This window comes from Protopterus annectens, chromosome 10.part0, assembly GCF_019279795.1.
Source record: "Protopterus annectens isolate FY-2018-M chromosome 10.part0, PAN1.0, whole genome shotgun sequence".
Lineage (NCBI taxonomy): Eukaryota > Metazoa > Chordata > Ceratodontiformes > Protopteridae > Protopterus > Protopterus annectens.
In genome coordinates this window covers 1,789,726,433-1,789,749,884 of record NC_056744.1, presented here as the reverse complement: position 1 = coordinate 1,789,749,884, position 23,452 = coordinate 1,789,726,433, and the positions used below count along the sequence as shown (strand labels likewise).

Below are 23,452 nucleotides of genomic sequence, written 5' to 3'. Positions count from 1 at the left end.
TGGAGCAGTCGGGTAACCCTTCAGGGTTGCTGCACGGGCCGATCAGAAAAGGGTTCTCTCAACCCGAAATTCTTCTGTCCCCCTCTGCCTCTGGGCCGGCGTCCACCCTGTCCTCCTCTGCCTCTGAAGAACGAGGGGTCTGGAGCGAAATGGGACTGTTGAGACTTCCAGAACCACATCTTCTTCTGTCCCTTTTGGTTCCTAGAGAAGGACCTCTGGGGAGCAGAGAAGCGGACTCAGATGGCAGACAACATCTTCCCATCTTTCTCGCTCTGGACCAGCATGTTGCATACCGTCTTGCCAAATAGCAAAGAACCATCAAACGGGGCATTAGAGAAGGATGCCTTGAAGGGTTCTGCAAAATCGCAATGACAGAGCCAAGCATGCCGTCGTAAGACAATGCCCGCTCAGCTAGCTCTAGCAGCTCCTTCCGTAGCATGGGAGAGGAGCCGCATAGAGGTGTTCGCAATGGATTTGAGAGTGGCCATTCGGGTTGAGAATACTTTCTTATCCTTGGCCGGCATGGACTCTGGGGGCGACCCGGCATATTCTTTGATGAGGTCCCGCTGGAGTCGTATCACGTGTGCCATATAATTCAGCGACCTTACAGAGAAGGTGGCTGAAGCGAACATCCGCTTCCCCAGGCAGTCCATCGTCTGAGACTCCTTGTCTGGAGGATGGATCGAGGAACTCTCCTGGGCTAGTTTCTTTCTGGTGGCGGCCACCACCAACATGGCATCTACAAGAGCACCCTTGCTCCAACACGTCCTATAAGAAAGGGGGCTGAGAATTTTATCTGGTTTCTTTGAGATGGGCTCCACAGTGTCCAACTCCTTCCATGCCCTGGTAGTTATCAGGTCTACCAGGGGATCAGCGGGAGGGGACACCCAAGAGGTAGATGGGCCTGCATCAAATGCCTCCAGAAACACAGACTCATCAGAGGAAGGTTTTTGGGCTGACCACCCCCCTCTAATTCGAAGCATTTCCATGATGTCTCCGAAGGAGACATCTTCGGGAGGTGACACTGGGGAACCTTCCCCTTCCTCTAAGTCTGTGTCTTCTGTCAAGGACTCAGGTGAGTCCAAGTGCCTCCTCTTGCATTACGTTTGAGGGGAACCTCCTCGGGGGGGCTGTCCGAAGAGACCTCACCAACAACATCCTGTTCCTTCAAGCGAACTATCTGGGACGTAGGCGCAGGCTGTCCCTGGGGCCGGGTGATGGAAGGTAGGCCCGTCTGAGAGGGAGTGCAGGGTGGAACCATAGCAGGAGCCTGGGGCCTCGAATCCCTCGACAAAACCCTCTCCACGACATCGAACGCCAAAGGAGAACTGCTCTCTCTGGGATCTGAGAGCAGTCCCCTTGGATCCGATGTGCGGATCGGAGCCAGTGCCAAAGAAATCGGATCTGAAGGGCCAGTATGCTCCGACCGAGACGGAGCCGAAGACACACTGACACCTCCGGATCCAAAGCTCAGCTCTCGGCTCCGAGATCTCAGATCCGAAAACAGACCCGACAAACTCGAGGGTGCCGTCGGCGAAGTATGAGGTACTATCGGTGCCGACACTCCCCCGGCTCCCATGCTACCCAGCTCCGAAGGCTCTGAACCCCGGAAGTGGGTTGGAGAAGGAGCAATCTGGGCCAAAAAGGGGGAGGCAGGAGCACTCCCATCTGCAGCTGGGCCTGGAGGAACCTACGCATCATCCAGTCCATGTCTGCCATTGGACAAGCTTCGGGTTGACCTAGAGGAGGCCACCGAGGCGGGCTGGGAGTGCTGCCTTGATGACCTCGAAGGCGGCCGTGTCTCCTCCTCCTCTGCCTCAAGGGAAAAACAGGGTGAATGGAGCCGGGAAGGAGAAGGCCCAGAGGCCTGGGGGAGAAGCTGCTTGCTTGGCCGGCGGAGCCGAGGAGGAAGACTCGGCCCGCCACTTGTAGTGCTTCTCTTTTCTCCTCTCCCTCCTAGCTTCTCTCTCCTACTGGCCTGAGGTGGGAGGGTGAATCCCGGCCAGGGGAGCAGGGACGGAAGGTGGCACTGCCGCGGCATGTGCCACGGAGGGAGAGGAGGACAAAGTCGAGTCCGGGGGCAACAGTCCCACCAGAATCAACTTTGACCTTCTGTCTCTCAAAGCCCTGGAGTTGAAGGCTGCACAAATGGTGCAGCCTGAGGAGAGGTGGTCAACCCCAAGGAAGATAACACACCGAGTGTGGCCATCCGCTGGGAACAGCTTATGGCCACACTCGGTGCATTTAGAAAAGAAAGCTTTAGGGGCATCAGATATGACTAGGGACAAAATTACACTAGGCCCAAAGACAGACACGCCTTCACACACACGGGGGGGGGGGGGTGGAGATAATTTAACTAAAATTAACTACAAAAACAAACAGTTAACAACTGGATACTAACTAAGGAGCAACACGCACACAAATTTTTACTGCTATAATAGAAAAAGAAAAGGATTTTTCTCATAAAAACGATCTACTCCCACGCCTGGAACTCGTTCAGAGCTGCTGACTGAACCATGGCAAATGAGATCTGAGGTCAGGAAGGGACAGCAGGGAATTATGGGCAAGGGGGAGGAGCTTGGAGCTCGGATCCTAGCTGTTTGAAGCTGCTGGCTCGGATCCGATATGGATCCGATACTCACAGGTTGATGGACAAATTAAGTTAACTACCTCAGATAGCCTTTTACTTGGTTCATCTCATAAGTAAAGGGATTGCATCCAGAAAAAAGGAGGTTATTACCTCTCTATCTTCCTCCCTCATTAGACCAACAACTGAGTATAACACTCCATTTGGTATGTACCTCTACAAACATCTGCACCAACTGGAAAGGCCACTGAAATACCTCACAAAGAGTATCCATGGCCTTCAACACCTGTCCTATGCAGACAGGCTCAACTCATTATCACTCTACTCAGTATCGTACAGATTGCTCAGGGTGATATGTGTTTCACCTACAAGGCAATCTTGGACCCTGCCCTACTAGAGATGTTCCACTTCCATAAGTCTAACTCCCCATGCATTACTTGCTCAAAAGGCCTTAATCTACTATGCGACATCAGCAAAACCTGCTGGAGAAACAGTTTTGTCTCCCAGAGGCTGCCCTGTCTCTGGAATAGACTTCCCATACACATCAAACAGAGCACCTCGCTGACAGTCTTCAAATACAACCTTGATGAGTGGATTGGAAACCACAAATCTGTCCCATGGTTCCACCTGTGTCCCTTATTGACAGGGGCGACAGGTGCTGACTGAGGTTTCTTTTTGGGGATAAACTCTTGGCTAGCTTGTAAGGGCCCCAGGGTCATTAGATTAGTAACCTCCTATGATCCCATGATCCTATATGTTTTAATTCATAAGTTGATCTGAATCAGGTGGATGTTAGTAGCTTCAAAACCTTCTCGTACGTCCTTGCAGCAAGAGTGAACGGGTTCCTATTAGATGACCAAAGACGCATTCCTTCGAATGCGTCCTGGTTGAACTTGAAAAGACGAAAAGGCAAAATGATGAAGCGGCATATAAGCGTATTCTTTCCCCTGGGAAAGAAACTGCTTGGCCATTTTCGTCACTGTAGTGCGATCTTGGAGTTGGTATATTTAATTTGGGGGGGTGTGGGGGGTACAGCCACCCATTTTTTTTTTGGAACAGAAATTTTTTTCCCTTGGAAAAAAATCACTGTTCTAAGCGTTCATGTTTGTAAGCTTTCATTTACATGGGGTCAATAAATCATCGTTCGCTTTTCTATGCGTTCGATGATTTAATATAGACCCGAGTGAACTGCAGACCTCTGCTTTTTTTGCCATCCACCAAGCTATCTGGGAACATTTCTGCACGAGTTCATGGGTTTCTACATCATACTAGTGCATGAATCATTTAATAGTTCATCATCTGATCTTAATGCCAGAGTTGACTGTGTCCCTTGTGAACTGGCTATTAAATTTAATTTGACAGTTTCACGTTCCCTTATCTTGATACCAGTGATATGCATACATTAGGGCACTCTCTGGGGTTATTTACTTATTGCATTTGGTTACAAGACACTCCAACTAGGCAGCAAGCCCCTTGTCAGCAGAGGCCTGGGAGAAAATCTTCTTTACAGTAACAAATGCAGTCTGCAGATATTACTTATACAAACAAGCATAAAATACAGACAGTACTATTTATACAAACAGTACCCAGTATACAAACAAGTAAAAAAAATACAAGCACTATTATTTATACAAACAATATTATTTATATGAACAACTATAAAAAATAAGATATTAATAGGGCAACTAGAACAATCTGGTATATACATAGAAATAAACTTGGAGAACCTTAAAACAGAGCATTTGATAACAGGTTTAAAGTACAATTACAGTACTAATAAACATGGGTTTGCCAGAAGCAGATTTTAAATCTGCAATACAGTACAAGGAAGAAGGTTTTAAGGGAGAAGCTGTAGAAAGAGAGGGTCAGTACACAGCAATATGAGAGGGAGAGTACATGGGAAAGTGATAAGGCGGAGGTAAAGCAGAGTGCAAAAAGAATAGCTAGAATAGGTTTAACAGAAGTCGACTTTGCATCTGCACAGACTGTAAAACAATCTGAATAGTTTTAAGGAAGAACATGGCAGAGAGTAAGAGGAAGAGTATGGGCGGGAGTGTGCACGGGAAGGAGGTGGGGAGAGCTAGGAAGGAGAATCGAAGGAGGTAGAGAGCTAGGAAGGAGAATCGAGTGTGCGGAAGGAGGTAGAGAGCTAGGAAGGAGAATCGAGTGTGCAGGGAAGGAGGTAGAGAGCTAGGAAGGAGAATCGAGTGTGCAGGGAAGGAGGTAGAGAGCTAGGAAGGAGAATCGAGTGTGCACGGGAAGGAGGTAGAGAGAGCTAGGAAGGAGAATCGAGTGTGCACGGGAAGGAGGTAGAGAGAGCTAGGAAGGAGAATCGAGTGTGCACGGGAAGGAGGTAGAGAGAGCTAGGAAGGAGAATCGAGTGTGCACGGGAAGGAGGTAGAGAGAGCTAGGAAGGAGAATCGAGTGTGCACGGGAAGGAGGTAGAGAGAGCTAGGAAGGAGAATCGAGTGTGCAGGAAGGAGGTAGAGAGCTAGGAAGGAGAATCGAGTGTGCACGGGAAGGAGGTAGAGAGAGCTAGGAAGGAGAATCGAGTGTGCACGGGAAGGAGGCAGAGAGAGCTAGGAAGGAGAATTGAGACACAAAGTGAGTAGTATTACTTAGTTGTATTGTGTTGGGACGTTAGCCTGGAGAGGTACAGCAGCACAGCCAGGAATCAAGATCATGTTTTAGCTGTGTTTAGAAGGATTGTCTGATAGCAATGGGTACAGAATTCCATTTTGTTGCGTCCTTGTTAGAGTAAAGCGAGTCCCTTGCAGAACTGGTAGATTTGCTAACAAGAAGTTGAATTTTATTTATGAACTATAGTGGACTATTTGTGTTATAGTGGAAGATAGTGCCAATTAGTGATCGGCAGCTGTCCGGTTCGGTAAAGACTGACTGGGTTGTAGCTAGCTGTGAAAAGGTCAGGTAATCTGGAAGTTCCATACACTGTTTTATGCAGGGGAGTGGTGGGTCCTATTTGGCATGTTGATAACAAACTTGCTACTTTATTGCAGCAACGATCAAACTGTTTTAACTATGTGGATTGTACGTTAATCAGAACACAGCTGGCAAGGAGGGAGGAGATAAGTGAAGGTAATACATTTCCTTGCACTGTCTGCTACATATGTTTTAATTGTCTATAGGGAATCCATATTTTTTGGAGAATTTCTTTATTACCTATTTTATATGATGGTCAAATTTCAAATGTTCATCTATAGTTACACCAAGAAATTTGCTGTGGTGATACTTGTTCAATTTCAGTATTATTGCATGCAGTTACATGGAAAACGTTCTTTGTGTTGCCATTTGATTTGCTGTGAATACAATTAGTTTAGTTTTTTGGGATGCAGAGTTAGAAATAATCGAGAAGCTGTGAACCATCTTTCTATGGAGGTAAAAGACTCTTAGCTGACTTCTTGGAGATGTTGCAGGGTTTTGACAGACCAAAGCTGAGTTGTCAGCATAGAATATGGTGGCATGTGTACTAGGTAGGTGAGGGTCATTAATGAAAATATCAAACAGTATGGGAGCTAGGATAAACTCTTGGGGTACACTGACAGATACAGGGAAAAAAGGTAAGATGAAATCTGGACATTTAACTGCCTGTCATCTATATAAATAATTTTGGAGCCAAATAAAAGGTGAGGATGAACATTTTAGGAAAGCTGGTTTCTGTAGTAGCTTATGATTACATACCATATTGAACCCTTTTGGTAGATCTAAGAAAACGGCTGATGCAGTCTTTCCTGAGTTTCTTTGTGTATTTATGGAACGCAAAAAGTTGAAGAGTGCAGCAGTGGTGCGGTCGTGAGATCTAAACTGGTTAATAAATTGTTTCCTGAGGTGTAGAGCAGTAGTTAGGACAAGATACAAGTTTCAGGGATTTCTGATAATGGCAACAGAATACCTATAGGCCTGTAGTTAGAGATGTCTTTGGATGTGCCTCCCTCATGTAAGGGTATGATGTAGATTTCCTCCACAGGATGGAAACATCGGATTCACTGATGGACCCGTTAAATATGGAGAAGGAATAGGCTAGGACACGGGCAGCAAGTTTAATATATTTTCCAACTGCACAGTGGCAGGTTTTAATTTAAGTCTCTTGATGTGAGAAGTGGGAACTAGCTTAAATGTAAGTGTAATAGGGATATTGTCGAAGTTTAAGGTGGATGGCAGGGTATAGGTGGGTTTTGATTGATAAAGAGGTGACTAAATAAAATGGATGTTGAACTGATTAGCTATACTCCCAGAGTTGGTGTCAATTTAAAGGAGCTGGTTGTTGGATATATTCTGGATTAATAAATTCATTATAAAAATGTATAGTCATACCCTTCAGGAAAAACAAGGTAACCCCAAGCTACCATATAGGTGGCAATCCACTAAGCACAGAAGAGGTTATCAGGGACCTGGGGACCCAGGTTGACAGTAACCTTTCTTTTGACACTCACGTTGCCAAAGTGGTTAGGAAGACCTTCTACATTGCCCACCTGATCATGAAGGGATTCACATCCAGATCAAGTGAGGTCATTGTTCCCCTGTACTCTTCACTTATCAGACCAATGATTGAGTGCAATGCCCCATTCGGAATGTATCTCACCCGACATCTGCAGCAATTGGAAAGACCCCAAAAGTTCCTCACCAAAAGGATAAAGGGACTTAAAAATATGTCATATGCTGCCAGACTGAAGAAACTCCAGCCCTATTCAGTCGCATACCGTCTGCTCGGAGGTGACCTGTGCCTGACATACAAGGCCATGTCCAACCCGGAATTAATGGACATGCTCCACCTTAAAAAATCCAAATCCACCAGAACCACAACAGCAAGCGCCTTAAACCTCAACACGGATATAAATAGGACGTGCTGGAGGGATAGATTTATCACCCAGAGACTCCCTATGCTGTGGAATAGAATCCCGGTCCATGTGAGGCAGAGCACCTCGCTGGCTCTGTTCAAGAGGAATCTTGGCCAGTGGATGGGAGATCGTAGGTTTACCCCGGGAATCATCTCTGTGTCACTGCTGGACAGAGGCACGGCAAACTAATGGGCATAGTATTCTTCAAAATAAGGGGTGGTGAAAGCCACAAAACTTTGGGCTAGGCTTATAAATGCCTTAGGGCAGACAGCCTAGTATAAACCTATGAACCTATGAACCTATTAATGGATGTACAGGAACTTTTGGAATTGCTATGAAGGACTTTTTAGAAGTTTGAATAGTATTTTTTTTTTTGGCTCTGACTATTGTTTTTGCAGTATTTACATGCCTAAAGTGTTAGAGATTTACCTGGGATTTATGATGTATCAATTTTCTCTAAGCCTCATTTTTGATACATGGCTTGTTTTGTTTCTGTAGTTAGCCAGAGTGCTGGGTTGTTCATAGGTAGGTACTAAACTATCTGCCCGAGGGCATTTATAAGCCTAACAACTTTGTTCTAAGTGAGGCCAGTTCATTTAGGATGTTGAGAAATATTTTATTGAATTTGGATACAGCATCATCTACAAGAAGAATTTTTAGTGGGTCACAGTTGTATGACTTTAAGTAACTACCGAGTTTATCTGCATGGAAGTACTTCATACTGGGTGTGGTGGTGGTGTTTTTGTATGTTGTTTGTTTCTAATACCAAAGGTGGGGAAAGGACCACTAAGTGACCCCAATAAGGTTCCTGCATCTAGTATATTTTGGGGAGAGGAGGCCAAGAGATTGTCTGGAGTATATATTTGTTAAGTCTGGCTGGGGTTTTGATTGTGTTAGCCCATACATTTTTATGAAAGGAGGGCCTGTCTGAGCTTGGCTAAAGCCAGTCAATGTTCAGTTCTCCAGTCATCATCACCATCAACAACACCCTTTTCCATATTCTCTACTCAGGGTTGGGGTGTCAGCTGTCACAATCTCTCCCTAGTCAGATCATCACCATCAACAACACCCTTTCCATATTTTTTACACAGGGTTGGGGTTTCATGTCAACTGTCACAATCTCTCCCTAGTCAGTGCTACTCTCCTACCTTTTTCAACACTCACATCCGACTGTTGCAGGTCTTTTCTCACACAATCCATACACCTCTTTGCTGGACACCCTCATTTCCTCTGGCCTTCTTCCTGTCTGTCCCAAATCTTCTTCACTAGAGTGTCTTCTGATTTTCTGCACATGTGCCTGAACCACTGTAATCTGTTTTGTTTGACCTTTTCTGCAACTGGACCTACTTTGGCTTCTGCTCTGATGTCCTCATTTCTTTGTCCCACAGTGTCATCCTACCACCCATCTCAAGCACTTCATGTCCATCAACTCTAGCTTCCTCAATTGCTCTGCCTTTACTGTACACAGTGGTGCTGGTCCCAACACTGTTTGTACACCTTACTTTTCAGCTTCTTTGGCATTCTTCTGTTAGACACCGCCTGACACTCTGTGCTAGTTGTCTGCAACCCCTCTGATTCAAGCTCAGACTTCCTCATTCAGATGTCCACTCTCCTCCACCACCCCTCCCAGATACCTGAAGCCGTTATTCTGTTCCACTATTTTCTTTTCTATCTCAGTTCTCAGGTTCTTCTGATTTCTAATCCATCTGCTGCCATTACTGCTGTCTTATCTGTACTTAGGTTCATCCCATGCACCTTTAGTTTTGCATGGGTAAGTAGGTGCAGTTTATGCAGTATTAATCTGGATGATCTGATAGTGGGTAGGAACTGGGAGTATGGTAGGAGAGTGGACTGAGCCCAAGTAGAGAGGGTAAACAGAGCAGGTTCTTCCAGTTCCACAGGCAAAAGTTGCTAAAAATAATCTATACTAATGGCAGCCAATTATATGGACTAGTATACCTTTGAGTAGTCGTTTCACTAACGAGAGAGACAGAAAAGTTTTAAATATACAGCTTGAGCCAAGTAGGAATTGCAAAACAGGGTGTTTGGGCACAGGGCTTCCTGTTCCAGCTGTACTTGTTCTGTAGACAATTGGATTCAGTTTTAAATATTTAAACAACAAGTTTAGGAATATGACAAATGCTTAAAAAGGCAGTCTTGCAGGATTTAAACTCCATTTGGTCCGATGGCTTTACTGTTCGCTCATTAATTCTTTTTGTGAGGCCCCAGAATTGGCATGTGCACAGTGTTTTGTCACCAAGGTATTAGAGATTATGATATATTATTACTACGAGACTATGAAGCTAGTAACAACTGGGACAGGATACCTGTGTTCGTTGTAGGTCTGGAAGGCTTGAAAATGGCACTGGATATATTTAAAACGTTTCTTTAAATGACTATTACCTGCTTCGTTGCAAGCTTTCCTTTTCCTCAGTTACATCTCTTGGTACTGAGATGGTCATTTGCAGAGGTAATCAGATCTACACTAGTGACATTCAAATGCCATTACTGGAGCAGTTCCACAGTGAGAGCACAGCTAAGGATCCAGACTTTTTATTTTTTGCATACAAAGTTGTCAAGCTCAGATACTGTGAGTGGTCTGGCCTTAAGTCTCCCATCTTTTGCTGATGTAAATCTGGCTATGCCAATTATAGTAATGTTTTTGTTTTATTTATTTAATATTTGTTTACTGGGAAAGTCTGACTGGATAGAGCCCATTTTCAGCAGAGGCCTGGGGAGAAATGCTCCATACGCATTTCTTTGGACTGTGTGAGGAAACCGAAGCACCTAGAGGAAATCCATGCAAACACAGGAAGGACAAGCAGACTGCGCAGAAGGCACCAGCTGACACTCGAACCAGAGAACCTCTTACTGTGAGGCAACAATGCTAACAGCTGCACCACTTGCTAACCATAATTCAGGAATGGGTTCATCTTTGCAGTCTGCCTACTGCAAGCTAGTTCTCAGCCCAGCTAGACTGGTTAATATTTTTCTGCATTTAACAGGACTAGTTATTCTTCAAGTCCTGCAATGTTATCTAAAGGAAGGGCTTTCCAACAATATTAAACAAGGCCTTAATTATCCTCATTCTCAAGAAACTGTCCTGGATCTGAACATTCCAGAAAATTATTGCCCTGTCCCTAACCTCAGTTTTGTACGCAAGGTTACTCAGATTGTGGTTTATGCAAAGATTTATTCCTAGATAACTACTTTATGATTTCTTAGACCAATGTCAGTCTGGTTTTAGATCCAGATACATACATAAGACCTGTTATGGCTACAGATCAAAAGTTACATTCTATCGTGGTCCTCCATGATCACACGGCACCTTTTGTCACTGTTGATTACACCATTCTGGTCGACAGAGAATGCCAAGTTTTATTCTGGTTCCTGCTCAACTGTTTTGTCTCTTACTCCATAGGCTGCTTAGAGAGGGTAGTGACAGGAGTGATTTTTTTCTTGTACTCATCCTCTGGAGTGCCAACTACTAATGGGCCTGATCTTGGGCACCATAATCATTTATGTTATATATATTCTGTTCTTTAAGAAGGTTAAATCAAGGGAGAGGTGTCTCTTATCAATCACATCACCTCTACTGCTCCTTCACTCAGGAGCTTGTCCCATATTTGCCATCCTTGAAGATTGTCAGGATTCAGTTCTCCGCTGGATGAATGACAGTCAACTTAAGTGCTACCTGGCAAAGATGGAGGCATTACTGGTGAATGCTTCTGTATCTTTTTTGCATCTTCTTCTTGCTTCTTCCCTCATAAAAAGAGGTAGGTGGATTGCAATGTGCTGCTGAGGTCAGTGATCAATGTCTGATTTTTGAGCACAGGCTGACTATGAAAGATTAAGCGTCAGCTGCCATCAAGACATCATACTTTCATTTAAAGAATATCACCCAAACAAAGAACCTCATTCCAGTCTCAGACTTAGCTACACTGATCAAAAAACAGGGGATTGGGTTGGGCTCTACACAGCTTGGGTCCTGCTTACCTGAAACAGCTTCTGGTTCCTTGTGTCCTTGCTAGGTCCCTCAGCTAAAGAGAAGAGGTGGTGTCGGCTGTTACAAGGGTCCATTTGAAAACAGAATTAGAAAAGGGTATCCCCAGTCCTTTGTGATCAGTTTCCTTCCCTCATTTAGGAAGCATCTTTGAGGTCTCCTTTTGAAGGCCCTTGAACATTCACATTTTAATACATTTATTTTAACTCTGATGGGAAAGAAATACTTCATTTTAATTTATTTAACTTATTGTAACCCACGAACACTTTTTTAAGCTGTCTGCTCAAGATACTATTACTCTATATTACCTTGTAAAATGCTTTTTAATAAGGACATATGAGCTTAATAACATTGGGTTTCATCAAACTGGGATTAGCTGATTAGGTGTAATTAACTCCCACTTTAAATACAGAATGCTCACTGTCAGTGAATCATTCAAATGTGGCGATGATAGAGTTTTCCCTTAGTCACAAGTCTGAGCAATCAGTATATTTAAAACCATGAGTGTGCGGAGTGTTAGCTGGAGCTTATCCTTGTGAAAAAAATATACTTTCTCTTTTGGAAGGTATACATTTAGACCCTGGAGAGGGGGAGATATGCTCTAGAGAGGACAGGAATGAAAGTCAGCAGGACTAAGGCACAATGTGTATGAATGAGAAGAGGAGAGGAATGAAAGTCAGCAGGACTAAGACGCAATGTGTATGAATGAGAAAAGGAGAGGAATGAAAGTCAGCAGGACTAAGACACAATGTGTATGAATGAGAAGAGGAGAGGAATGAAAGTCAGCAGGACTAAGACACAATGTGTATGAATGAGAAGGAAGACAAAGATTGGGAGGATGACTTTAAATACTTGGGATCAACAGTTCAGAGTAATGGTGAGTGTGGAAGACAGGTGAAGAAGAGTATCAGGAGTGATTTGTGACAGACACCTACCAGTAAGAGAGAAAGGGAAGGTTTACAAGATGGTAGTGACACCAAGTATATTATAGGGGTTGGAGACAGTGACACTGAAGAAAAGAGAGGAGTCAGAGCTGGAGGCGATAGAATCTAACATACTTAGATTTAAGATTTGCACTGGGTGTAAACAGGATGGACAGGATTAGAAATGAGTATATTAGAGGGTCAGCTCAGGTTGGACAGTTTGGAGACAAAGCCAGAGAGGTGAGACTGCATTGGTTTGGACATGTGCTGAGGAGGGATGTCGGGTATATTGGGAGAAGGATGCTAAGGCTGGAGCTGCCAGGTAGGAGGAAAAGAGGAAGGCCTAAGAGAAGGATTATGGATGTGGTGAGAGAGGACATGCAGGTGGTTGGTGTGACAGAGCAAGACGCAGAGGACAGGAAGAAATGTAAACAGATGATCCGCTGTGGTAGCCCCTAATGGGAGCAGCTGAAAGAAAAAGAAGACATATACTGTCAACTTTCTTTTTCATTATTTTGTGGATTGTTAGACCAGATGTGTAGCACAGAGGGATGGAGTCCTGACTGTGACCCATGCGATTAGTGGTTCCAGCAATGGGAGGAGCTAAGCAGTGAGGGACAAGAGTGAAGAGACAAAGCCCACTTATCCCACTCAGGGGTGGGAGGGGTTTACTTACACTAAGAGGTGGAATGTGTGGTGCAATTTCTCTCCTAAACACTAGTGAAACCACTACTAATGCCCACTGGAATGAGAAGGAATGCCCTTGAAGTTAGGGGACCCCCTTCATGGATAGCCTCTGCACATCTTTCACTGACACCTTATTGGGTGTATGTTGTTAGGGTCAGGAAGAAAAGAAAAGAAGAAAAAAATCTATGGGCACCTGTGATGGCTGTCTAAACGATGGCCCCTCATAGTAGACCTTCATCTAGTGGTGGGGAATGAATGGGCCTACTGACTGAGAAAAGGCATGATGGTCAACAGGCAGTGGGGGCAAAACTGAAAAAGAAAATGTGTGGTTTGTTGCAACTTCGTTCAATGACTTACTGAGCCAGTCAGACTAAGGCAACAGATAGCAGAGTATATTAAACTTGAAATAAAGGAACATGGCACATTAGCTTCTGTTCCTGTTCATCACTGCTCCGCCAATAACCCAAGTCTAAGGCTAAACTCTAAACATGATTATGAAGCAAAGCAGTACATGGGAAAGCACCTCACTAAAATAGGGGGGGGGGGGGTGACGTCCAGTGTAATATTCTTGGAGATTGTTACTTATTCTGGACCTTTCACTGAACATCAGTAATGCACATCACAGTCCAGGGTTATTTATATTCAAATAAATGCACTGATTATGCTTTTAAACAAATAAGTAAACTGACAGTAATAAGTAATTGCTTTTAAATGAATAAGCAAACCATGAAGTGTATGTGTACATATTAGAGGAGGGCTATGAGAAATCTGCCACACACACACACACACACACACACACACACACACACACACACACACACACACACACACACACACACACACACATGCACACACACACACCTCAGTTTTACTTCAATGTACTATCTCTGAGAGTGCTACCTCAAAGCAGGGGGGAGCACGAATTACAGTAACAGTGCTGAGTAATGATGCTAATGCTTCGTTGTGCATAGACATACAAAATATCCAGCAGGAGTAACAATCGCAGCACTCTTACTGGGACCCTGAAGGGTAAGGTGCGGCTAATGTTGAAGAGTACGGCAGACAAGACAAATGTTGCTCTACATTAGTCAGGCCTATCTGACAACACTGGATGCTACACAAAAGAGATAACTGCTCCTAATGAAGTGCAATGGCATCTGTACTGAAGGCAGGCATCTTTGACAGTATGAGCATTCACATGGCAAACAAAACAACTGTTTCCGTACTGTAAGGAGCCCTTATTCTCTAGAATGCTTTTGCTGGCAGCTGTAGCCAGTAATGATTCTGAATATCCAAGCATGACTCCAAGGTTGGGGACCACACATACCAGCATTGAATCCAAACACAAAGCTACCTAAAAATTCATAACTTTCTACATATGTATGGTAACTTGTGTGACTAGTCATTTATAATTAAACTTCCAAGTGTTTGCATAAAATAGACATTGTACAGCACCATAAATGCAAACAGCACAAACCTCTGCCTTGTATTTTATTCAGATCACTATGTTACAAAACAGCCATTGTAAAGCAGCTCTGAGTGGTAAATAGTGACTGTGCTGTATTCACATCTAATACTTCTTGTCTATGTACACCATCACTTTTTCTATAATACATACCTTATGAACACAGTAACTAGATGTCATTTTTGTAGCTGCCTATTAGGCTTGGGACTTGACTGAAAAGGGTCTGAGGAACAGCCCACCAACCCGGTCAACAAGGTTAATTGATAAATAAATCAGTAAGCTGATCAGTTAGACCAGAAGGAAAAAATTACAATGAAATGAATGGATAATGAAATATGAGATGTCAATCATCATCTGCAAACCTTCTCAGCTAGGGACAATAACTTGCACCAAAGTCCCTGGAAAATTCTGACCTTGTACCCTAGATCCAGGGAACCTCCATCATGCACTGCTTCAAACACAAAAAAGTACAGTTGTGTACACTTACCATAAATGTAGATATTCAAGTGTATTCACTGTTGCAGTCATTACATTTGGGTTATCTGCTTGCAGGTAGCCCTCAGTCGGCCTGATTAACAAAGTCTTGGGTCCTGTGTCAGTTGCTGTCCCTTCTTCCATGATGTCAGGTTGTCAGGGGCATAAAACATGCAGCCGACACTATTACATCAGTTTTTCTTGCGCCAGATGTCAGGTGCCCCCCTAATGGGGAGCAATTAAATATAAAAGTACAATGATATACCTCCAACAAAAAAGCAAATACACCAAAAAGGATTTTAAGCTTAGTAAAGGAAAGTAGAGGTACAGCCAAAGGAAGTTAAGGGGGTGGAAGGAGGGTAACCAGGACTGCAATGGTGAATACACTCGAACATCTACATTTATGTTAAGTGTACACAGCTGTTCTTCGTGTTTCACTGTTGCAGTCATTACATTTGGGTAGATTCCCAAAGCTATGGTTGGGAGGAGGAATTTAGATAGCATTAGGACCAGCTACAAGGCCCTCCAAGTCTGCAGTGACAAGGCCAGCTCTGGATTTAGAGAAAATTGACAAATGATAATGCTTGGTAAAAGTATGCACAGAACTGCAGGTAGCAGCTTCTAGGATGTCCCTGGTAGGGACACCTCTGAGAAAGGCTGTAGAGGTAGATGCAGCCCTGGCGGAGTGAGGTCTGATCCCCTGGGGGATAGGTTTTCCATGGTGCTTAAAGCAGAAATGAATGCAATGGCCTATCCATTTAGAAATGGTTTGCTTTGAAATAGCCTTCCCCTCTGCCCCTGCAGCAAATGCCACCAGCAGTTGTTCAGATTTCCTTTGAGGTTTGTCCTGTCCACGTAAAATCTACATTGTCTATGCGCATCTAAGGAATGCAGTATCCATTCCCCTTTGTTCTGTGGATTGGGAAAGAAGGTTGGAAAATGAATAGACTGATTAACAGCCACACTGGATACCACCTTGGGCATGAAGGATGGATTGGTTCTGAGGGACACCCTGTCCGCATGAAAGAGGATGAAAGGCTCCACTGCCATAAGGGCCTGTAATTCAGATACCCTTCTAGCTGAATTGATTGCTAAAAGGAAAGCTGTTTTCCAAGAAAGAAATTTTACATCTACACTAGCAGCTGGCTCAAAAGGAGGGAGAGTGAGTTTCTCCAAAACAAAGTTAGGATCCCAGGCTGGGGTTGGAGCTCTCCTGGGTGGTCTCAAATTTTTGGCCTGTCTGAGGAACTGCTTCAGCAGTGTTTGAGAGATGAGGGGAGGTTCTGTGCTATAATGAGCTGAAATGGCTGAGGCGTGGATTTTAATGGAGGAAAAAGACAGGCCCTTGTGAAGCATCTCAGTTAAGTATTGTAAAATCTGAGGTAAATTGGGTGCTGCTGTGCTCATCCCTTGAGATTGGTTCCAGGCACAGAATCTTTTCCATTTTTCAGCATAAGATTTTCTAGTACTAGGCCTCCTTGCCTCTAAAATGATATCCATCACAGGTTTACTGAGGGATGGTAGAGGAGAGATTATGTAATTAGCCAGGCTGCAGGGTTCAGTGTTAGAAGCTGAGGGTGCAGAATCTGGTACTCCTGCTGAGACAACATGAAGGAGTCTGAGGCAGGTGCCATGGGGATAACCATGACACACTGCGCAGGAGGGGATACCAGTGTTGGTGTGGCCAGTCTGGAGCAATCAAAATCATCCTTGGTTTGGCCTGTTTGATTTTTAGTAGAACTTTGGAAAGCAGAGGCAGAGGGGAGGAAGGCATACACTGAAAGGTTTTTCCAGCTGAAGGACAGAGCATCCACTTTCCAGGCTTGCTTGTGGGGAGTCTTTGTGCAAAACTTGTCCAATTGGTAGTTTTGGGGAGAGGCAAACAGGTCTATATCTGGGCTCCCCCATTTGCTTGTCAACATGTTGAAAATCCTTGGTTCCAGTTTCCACTTGTGTGGGTCCATGAGGTTTCTGCTTAGTCCGCCTGTCAGTGTATTTAATTTTCCTGGCAGGAATTGAGCTTGTAGGTGCACTTGGTAACTCAAGGCTGTTCCACAATGCCATGGCTAGTCTGCAGAGGGGTAAGAATGTATACCCCCATGCTTGTTTATGTACCACATAACAGTGGTGTTGTCCGTCTTTTCCATAAGTTGTCCTGGAAGAATGTGGTCCTTGAAAGCTGTCAGAGCACTCTGTACAGCTAACATTTCTCTTTGATTGATATGCAGGTGCATTTGGCTTAGCTTCATTTGTCCTGAATGCACTTCCCTGCCAGGTGAGCCCCCCATGCATAGTCTGATGCGTCTGTTGTTAGGGTTTGGGCGGCAGCGGGTTGTGTGAAAGGTAGTCCCTTGTTTTGGTGGCAGACCTCTGCCCACCAAAGGAATTCTAGGTTTAGGCAAGGTATGATAGGAATCATTGCTTCTAGATCCTGAGAATGTTGACACCATAGGCTTTTTAGATACCACTGTAGTTTCCTCATATGCAGTCTTGCATATGGAATTAAAAGAATGCAGGAGGTCATGAACCCCAAAGTTTGCAGTATTTGTCTTGCAGATAGCACGTTTTTTGTGGCCACTTGTTTGAAGTAGGTTGTCAAATGATTTTTTTCCTCTGGCGTGAGGTAAGCCATCTGGGAAGTTGTATTCAAGCTTGCTCCCAGGAATATAAGTTGTTGACAGGGTACCAGGAGTGATTTCTTTTCATTTATGGTGTACCCCAGACAAGTTAGAACCCTTTGTACAAAGGCTAGATGATTCAAAAGTATGTCCTGGCTTTCTGCCTGAATTAGACAATCGTCCAGGTATGGGTATGTTTGAATATTTCTTTGCCTACAAAATGCAATAACTGGAGTTAGGCACTTTGTGAATACCATGGGCGCAGTAGATAAGCCAAAGGGCAGTGCAGAGAACTGATAGTGCGTGTAGCCTTCTTTGAAGCATAGGTATCTTATGCATGATTCCCTGATTGGGATGTGCAGGTATGCTTCTTTTAAATCTAGTGTTACCAACCAGGCATCTTTGCCTAGCATAGGAAGTAATTGGTGAAGTGTCAGCATCTTGAATTTTGGAATTTCCAAAAAGGTGTTTAGAGTAGGATGCAATGAATTGTCTTTTCTGGGTACCAGAAAAAGTCTGGAGTAGAAACCTTGTCCCTTTTCCTCTTCCTGTACCAGTTGAATAGCCCACATGCTTGAGAGAAAGTACTTGTTTTTGGGCCTCTGCCCACTGATGTAGGGTAGGTCTGGCCACCCGCTTGGTGTTGGCAATGTGTGCAAGTGAAATCTGTATCCCTGGGATACTATTTAAAACCCATTTGTCCTTGGTAATGAGTTCCCAGTTCTTTGCATGAAGAGCAATCTTTTCCCCCAAAGAGGCAGTCAGTTGATAAGTGCTTGGAAATTTTAAACGGAAGTCATTGAGACAGTTTACCATAGGGAAGAGTCTTATTACTCCCAGATTTGGAAGTGGAGGCCCCCCACTGCTTAGTACTGTGTGTCCCCCGGGACTGAAACCTGGGGCTTTTGCTGTGTCTGGGTTTGGCTTAAGAAGACCTGGAAGGGGCTGGAAAGGACCAATTCTTAGAGGGCCAGTGCCTACTAAATCTAGGAAGCTGAACTTGTAAGAAATCTTGAACAGTTTGCATATATTTAGCTTTATCTTCCATCTTTTAAGAACTTCCTCAGCCTTGTTGCCAAACAGGCAGTCCTGACTTAAGGGAGCATCCAACAATTTAGCTTTAACAAGATCGGGCAAGGATTGCTTCTTTAGCCAAGCATGCCTTCTGAGCACAGACCCAAGTAACAGCAGCCCTGCAAGAGGCCTTTAATGAATGAATCAAAACCACATTGCAAAGTATGTTTTCCAACTTGTTCAGCAAAATGCATTAAATCCTGTAATTCTTTATTTTCCACACAGTCAGGAGTCAACATCATTTTCTGTTTAAGCAATCCAATAACATGTTGCTGATACTTTAAACTTATGAAACTGGCAGTTTAAAGCCCTAATGGCCAAGGTTGCAGAAGTGTAAACCTTCTTACCCCATCTATCCAACACCCTGGAGTCTCTATCACAAGGGGTAGGATTTTTAGCAGTAGAGGCCTTAATGCCCTTGGGCCCCTGTGAAATAGTCTCTGGATCCACAATAGGATTTTTAAAAATAAACTTGTGTGACTCAGGGACCCTGTAGTATCTGTCAGGTTTTCTGGGAGCAGTAGGCAAGGAATCATGGGCCAAACTAGATTCCAAAAAAGCATCATCAACACTGTCTAATACAGGAGGAATATCTAAAGGCCTATGCTGAGGTAGGAGTAAGAAATCTCTAAGCCTTTTTTTTTTAATCAGAAAAATCCTGGCTTTCCCAGTGGAAATGCTCCCCTAGAGTATGTAAGGTTTCCCCAAAAGAAAAAATCCTCTGGAGGGGAAGCAGAAGGAATGGAGTCCTCTGATCAGAATCCTCATAAGTAGATAAGGGCAAATCCAGATCATCAGAAGAATCAGAAAAAACAGAATCCTGGTCAGAAGATTCATAAACAACTTCAGTCCTAGGCCTCTTAGAAAGGGGGGGGGGCTTGGCTACGCCTGATTAGAATTATTAAATCTTCAGCCATTCTAATTTGTTTTTTTAGGCATAGAGGCCTGAGCATGTGGCCTGGGCATCTTTTTTTTAGGCATGGTTCGAGATTTAGGTCTAAGTGAAGAAGGAGGTGTCGGTTTAATATGCAAATCCATAGGCCTGAATACACCCTCAAAAGCTGGTGCCTGCACAGCGGCTCCGGACCCATCCAAGGTAGAGACATCTGCAGGTTCCACAGTTGAAGCATGTCGCGGCATACCAGACTACAAATGGGTCTCAGTAGAGGCCTGCAAATCAGAAGTAGTGGGTATCAGGGGCTACGAAAGTGTCTCACTGAGTACCGGGAACTGGCGACTGGCTTAGGAGAAGCGTTGTCAGCAGTTCTGAACCTCGGCGGCCTGTCTCTGTCTTTATCTTTGCATTTTTTCGGAATCCCAGTAGTTGGATGGCTAATCGATGACATTTCTGGATAATTAAACAGAGAACCAAAATATTTAGAGGTGAACATATACCGACGATGGATAGTGCGCTGATTAAATAAAGCATAAAACTGACAGAAAGGTACGTTGTGGTCAGGGCCCAGGCAAGGAATATAGTACGAATGAAAATCTTTATGAGGTATTTACTTTCCACAAGTAATGCAATTATTAACTTTTACTGACATCGGTAAGGAGCAAGAAAAAGTTTCCCTAATGGGGTACTTAGCTTTAGTTGAAGACTTCGGTTCTGAAACTCGAAAACGAAAATTTCAGGAGTCGGCCGACCGGCACTTGCGAACTGCTTCTGCTTCGGGCACCGCATGGCAAGAAAGACTGATGCAATGGCATCGGTTGTATGTTTTATACTCCTGACAACCTGACATCATGGAAGAAGGGACAGCAACCAACGCAGGATCCGAGACTTTGTTAATCAGGCCAACTGAGGGCTACCTGCAAGCAGATCACCCAAATGTAATGAATGCAACAGTGAAACATGAAGAACATCTGCTTACTCTCACCTCCTTGTCAGTCTCAAAGCTATCCAACATCTGGACAATATTAGGGTGTTTTAGGCCTCGCATAATATCAATCTCTCTCTTCAGATTCTTCAGCTCCCTCTCCGAACGGCCCACTTTAGGGATGAACTTTAAAGCAACCACCTGCAAGGTGAAAGACAAATCACAAGGACTTGTATCAAAATAGCATTAACAGCCTGTCTAATATGAAACATTCATTTATAACGTACATCTAATGCTTCATTTTTACTTATCAGATTCTTTTGTTACCACTGAAATGAAGCCCTTCAACCTACAATGGTCCAAATGTGAAAAGGCTAATGGTTCTAGGCTACAACACAAATGCACAAAGATTCTTCTCCAAAACAAAGGTTGGGCCATGGAATGAAAGCCTGAATGGATCTCCATTCGAAAGCATGGATCCATTACAGTACCAGGCTGGGACAAAACTCATGGTTGATCCACTGGTGTTCTCTTGGGAATATAATTCTAAGTCAACAAAAAATGAAACTGATACCAAACCAAGAAGTAGAGAAATAAAGTCCAAACCACCACGCTGGTAATAAAATCAATTCTTTTTACTTCCAACCACAACAGATGAGCGCTTTCGTCTAATGGATAGACTTCATCAGATAAAAGCACTGATATCATGATACACTTATATATGAAGTCACAAACAATTAAGAATCCATTGATTGTTATTTAAAGACATACAGGTTTCAAAAACCTAATATCAAATTTAAAAAAACTTCACAACTTTCAAGACTTTATAAACACATATATATTTTGCATGCAAACATTAGTAATATAGTTGTTCAACTAATGAAGTACAAGTAATAAAAAATGTGCAACAATTTTAAAAAAATAAATAAAAAATTATACTCTATTAGTTTTTTATATGGTTTCAGCTTTTTTATGTAGCACAGATTTTATACTAATATAGTCATTTAAACCTGGTGGTGAGTTTGAATTCAGCCTAAGCTGTCATATCAGCTCTTTGTAAAGTAAGTGATTCTTGAAGTCCCCCCCCCCTTATGCAAACCATACCTAACTGTATCAATAATACCAAACTGAATACTGGATACACCTGAACATGTAGTGCTGTGTTTATATAGAGCATTAGTCTCCCTGTGAGTTCTAATTTCATAGAAATGTTCATAAATTCTATCCTTGAAGGGTCTCTCGGTTTTACCAATGTAGTATGCCATACATGTGGTACAGATAGCAATATATACTAACATGTTGGATCTACAGTTCCCCTTAACAAGCTTTGCCACACTTTTGAGACTGTTATTAAGTCTAATGGTATCCTCAGTCCATATAAAAGAACACACACTACATGCCCCACAAGGAGCAGTTTTTAAATTTTTCCCCTCTTTCCCTTGTTTCGAGAGTTTCTTAAAGTTGTTTCCTACCCTATATGTAAAATGGGTTCTTTACCCACCCTCATGTACACATCCTTGTTAGTTTTCATGAGGTTCCAGTTGCTTCTAACTATATGTGTAAAAGTTTCTGAAAAAGTACTATATTCAACAATACAGGCTGTATTGTATTTAGTTCTGCCATCCTGTATGTTGTTGTCCTTAGTAAATGGGTGACCTAAGAGTGCTTTGTACTTCTTACCCCATTCCTTCTTCACTTCTTCCAAAATTCCGGAAACTAATTCCATGGGGTATTCCCTTTCTACAAAACATTCGCTAAGAAATGTTCATTCTTTTTCTAGATCCTGGGGATCTGATGTCATTCTGGCTATTCTTACAGCCTGTCCCTTGATCAGGCTTTTCTTCTGCATAAAAGGGTGGTGACTAGTGACATGCAGGTAACTATTGCACCATGTTGATTTCCTAAAAATATTGGGCTTAAAACCTTCCTTTGTTTTAGAAATAGTCACATCCAAATAGTCAATACTTTTACCATTAACAGTACAGGTGAATTTCAGAAAGCTAAAAAATATATTTTTATATAAATATATATAATAATGTAAAAATAAATAAATATATTTAATATAAAAATATTTTGTGATAGTTTATACAAATATTCAAAACTATCCACTGACAGTATTCTTTTAGTGGCAGTACTGATGGAGGTTATCTTGGACTCCAACTATATCCAGTTCCAGGGAGAATTCTTCCAGCAGATTAGTGGGGTTGCGATGGGGGCAGCTTGCGCCACCACTTACGCTAACCTCGTACTGCTGGAATGGGAGAACAGGACTATTTTCCCTTCATCATTTAACCACATTAGACTTTATCTAAGATTTTTGGATGATATTTTTGTGTTATAGGATGGTACTAAGGATGAATTGCACCACTTCATGAGTTATTTGGAGTCCAGTACTAGCTTTCTGAAATTCACCTGTACTGTTAATGGTAAAAGTATTGACTATTTGGATGTGACTATTTCTAAAACAAAGGAAGGTTTTAAGCCCAATATTTTTAGGAAATCAACATGGTGCAATAGTTACCTGCATGTCACTAGTCACCACCCTTTTATGCAGAAGAAAAGCCTGATCAAGGGACAGGCTGTAAGAATAGCCAGAATGACATCAGATCCCCAGGATCTAGAAAAAGAATGAACATTTCTTAGCGAATGTTTTGTAGAAAGGGAATACCCCATGGAATTAGTTTCCGGAATTTTGGAAGAAGTGAAGAAGGAATGGGGTAAGAAGTACAAAGCACTCTTAGGTCACCCATTTACTAAGGACAACAACATACAGGATGGCAGAACTAAATACAATACAGCCTGTATTGTTGAATATAGTACTTTTTCAGAAACTTTTACACATATAGTTAGAAGCAACTGGAACCTCATGAAAACTAACAAGGATGTGTACATGAGGGTGGGTAAAGAACCCATTTTTACATATAGGGTAGGAAACAACTTTAAGA

General features: G+C 43.1%; 1 protein-coding gene across 1 annotated transcript in view; it reads right to left on the bottom strand.

Annotated features, from left to right (window-relative positions):
• The window catches only part of STK36 (serine/threonine kinase 36), a 786,440-nt gene that overhangs the window by 647,406 nt on the left and 115,582 nt on the right, over window positions 1-23,452 (bottom strand). Inside the window, exon 3 of the mRNA XM_044086614.1 lies at window positions 20,568-20,708. Within this exon, the coding sequence (XP_043942549.1) occupies window positions 20,568-20,708 (141 nt within the window). The remainder of the gene's footprint in view (window positions 1-20,567; window positions 20,709-23,452) is intronic.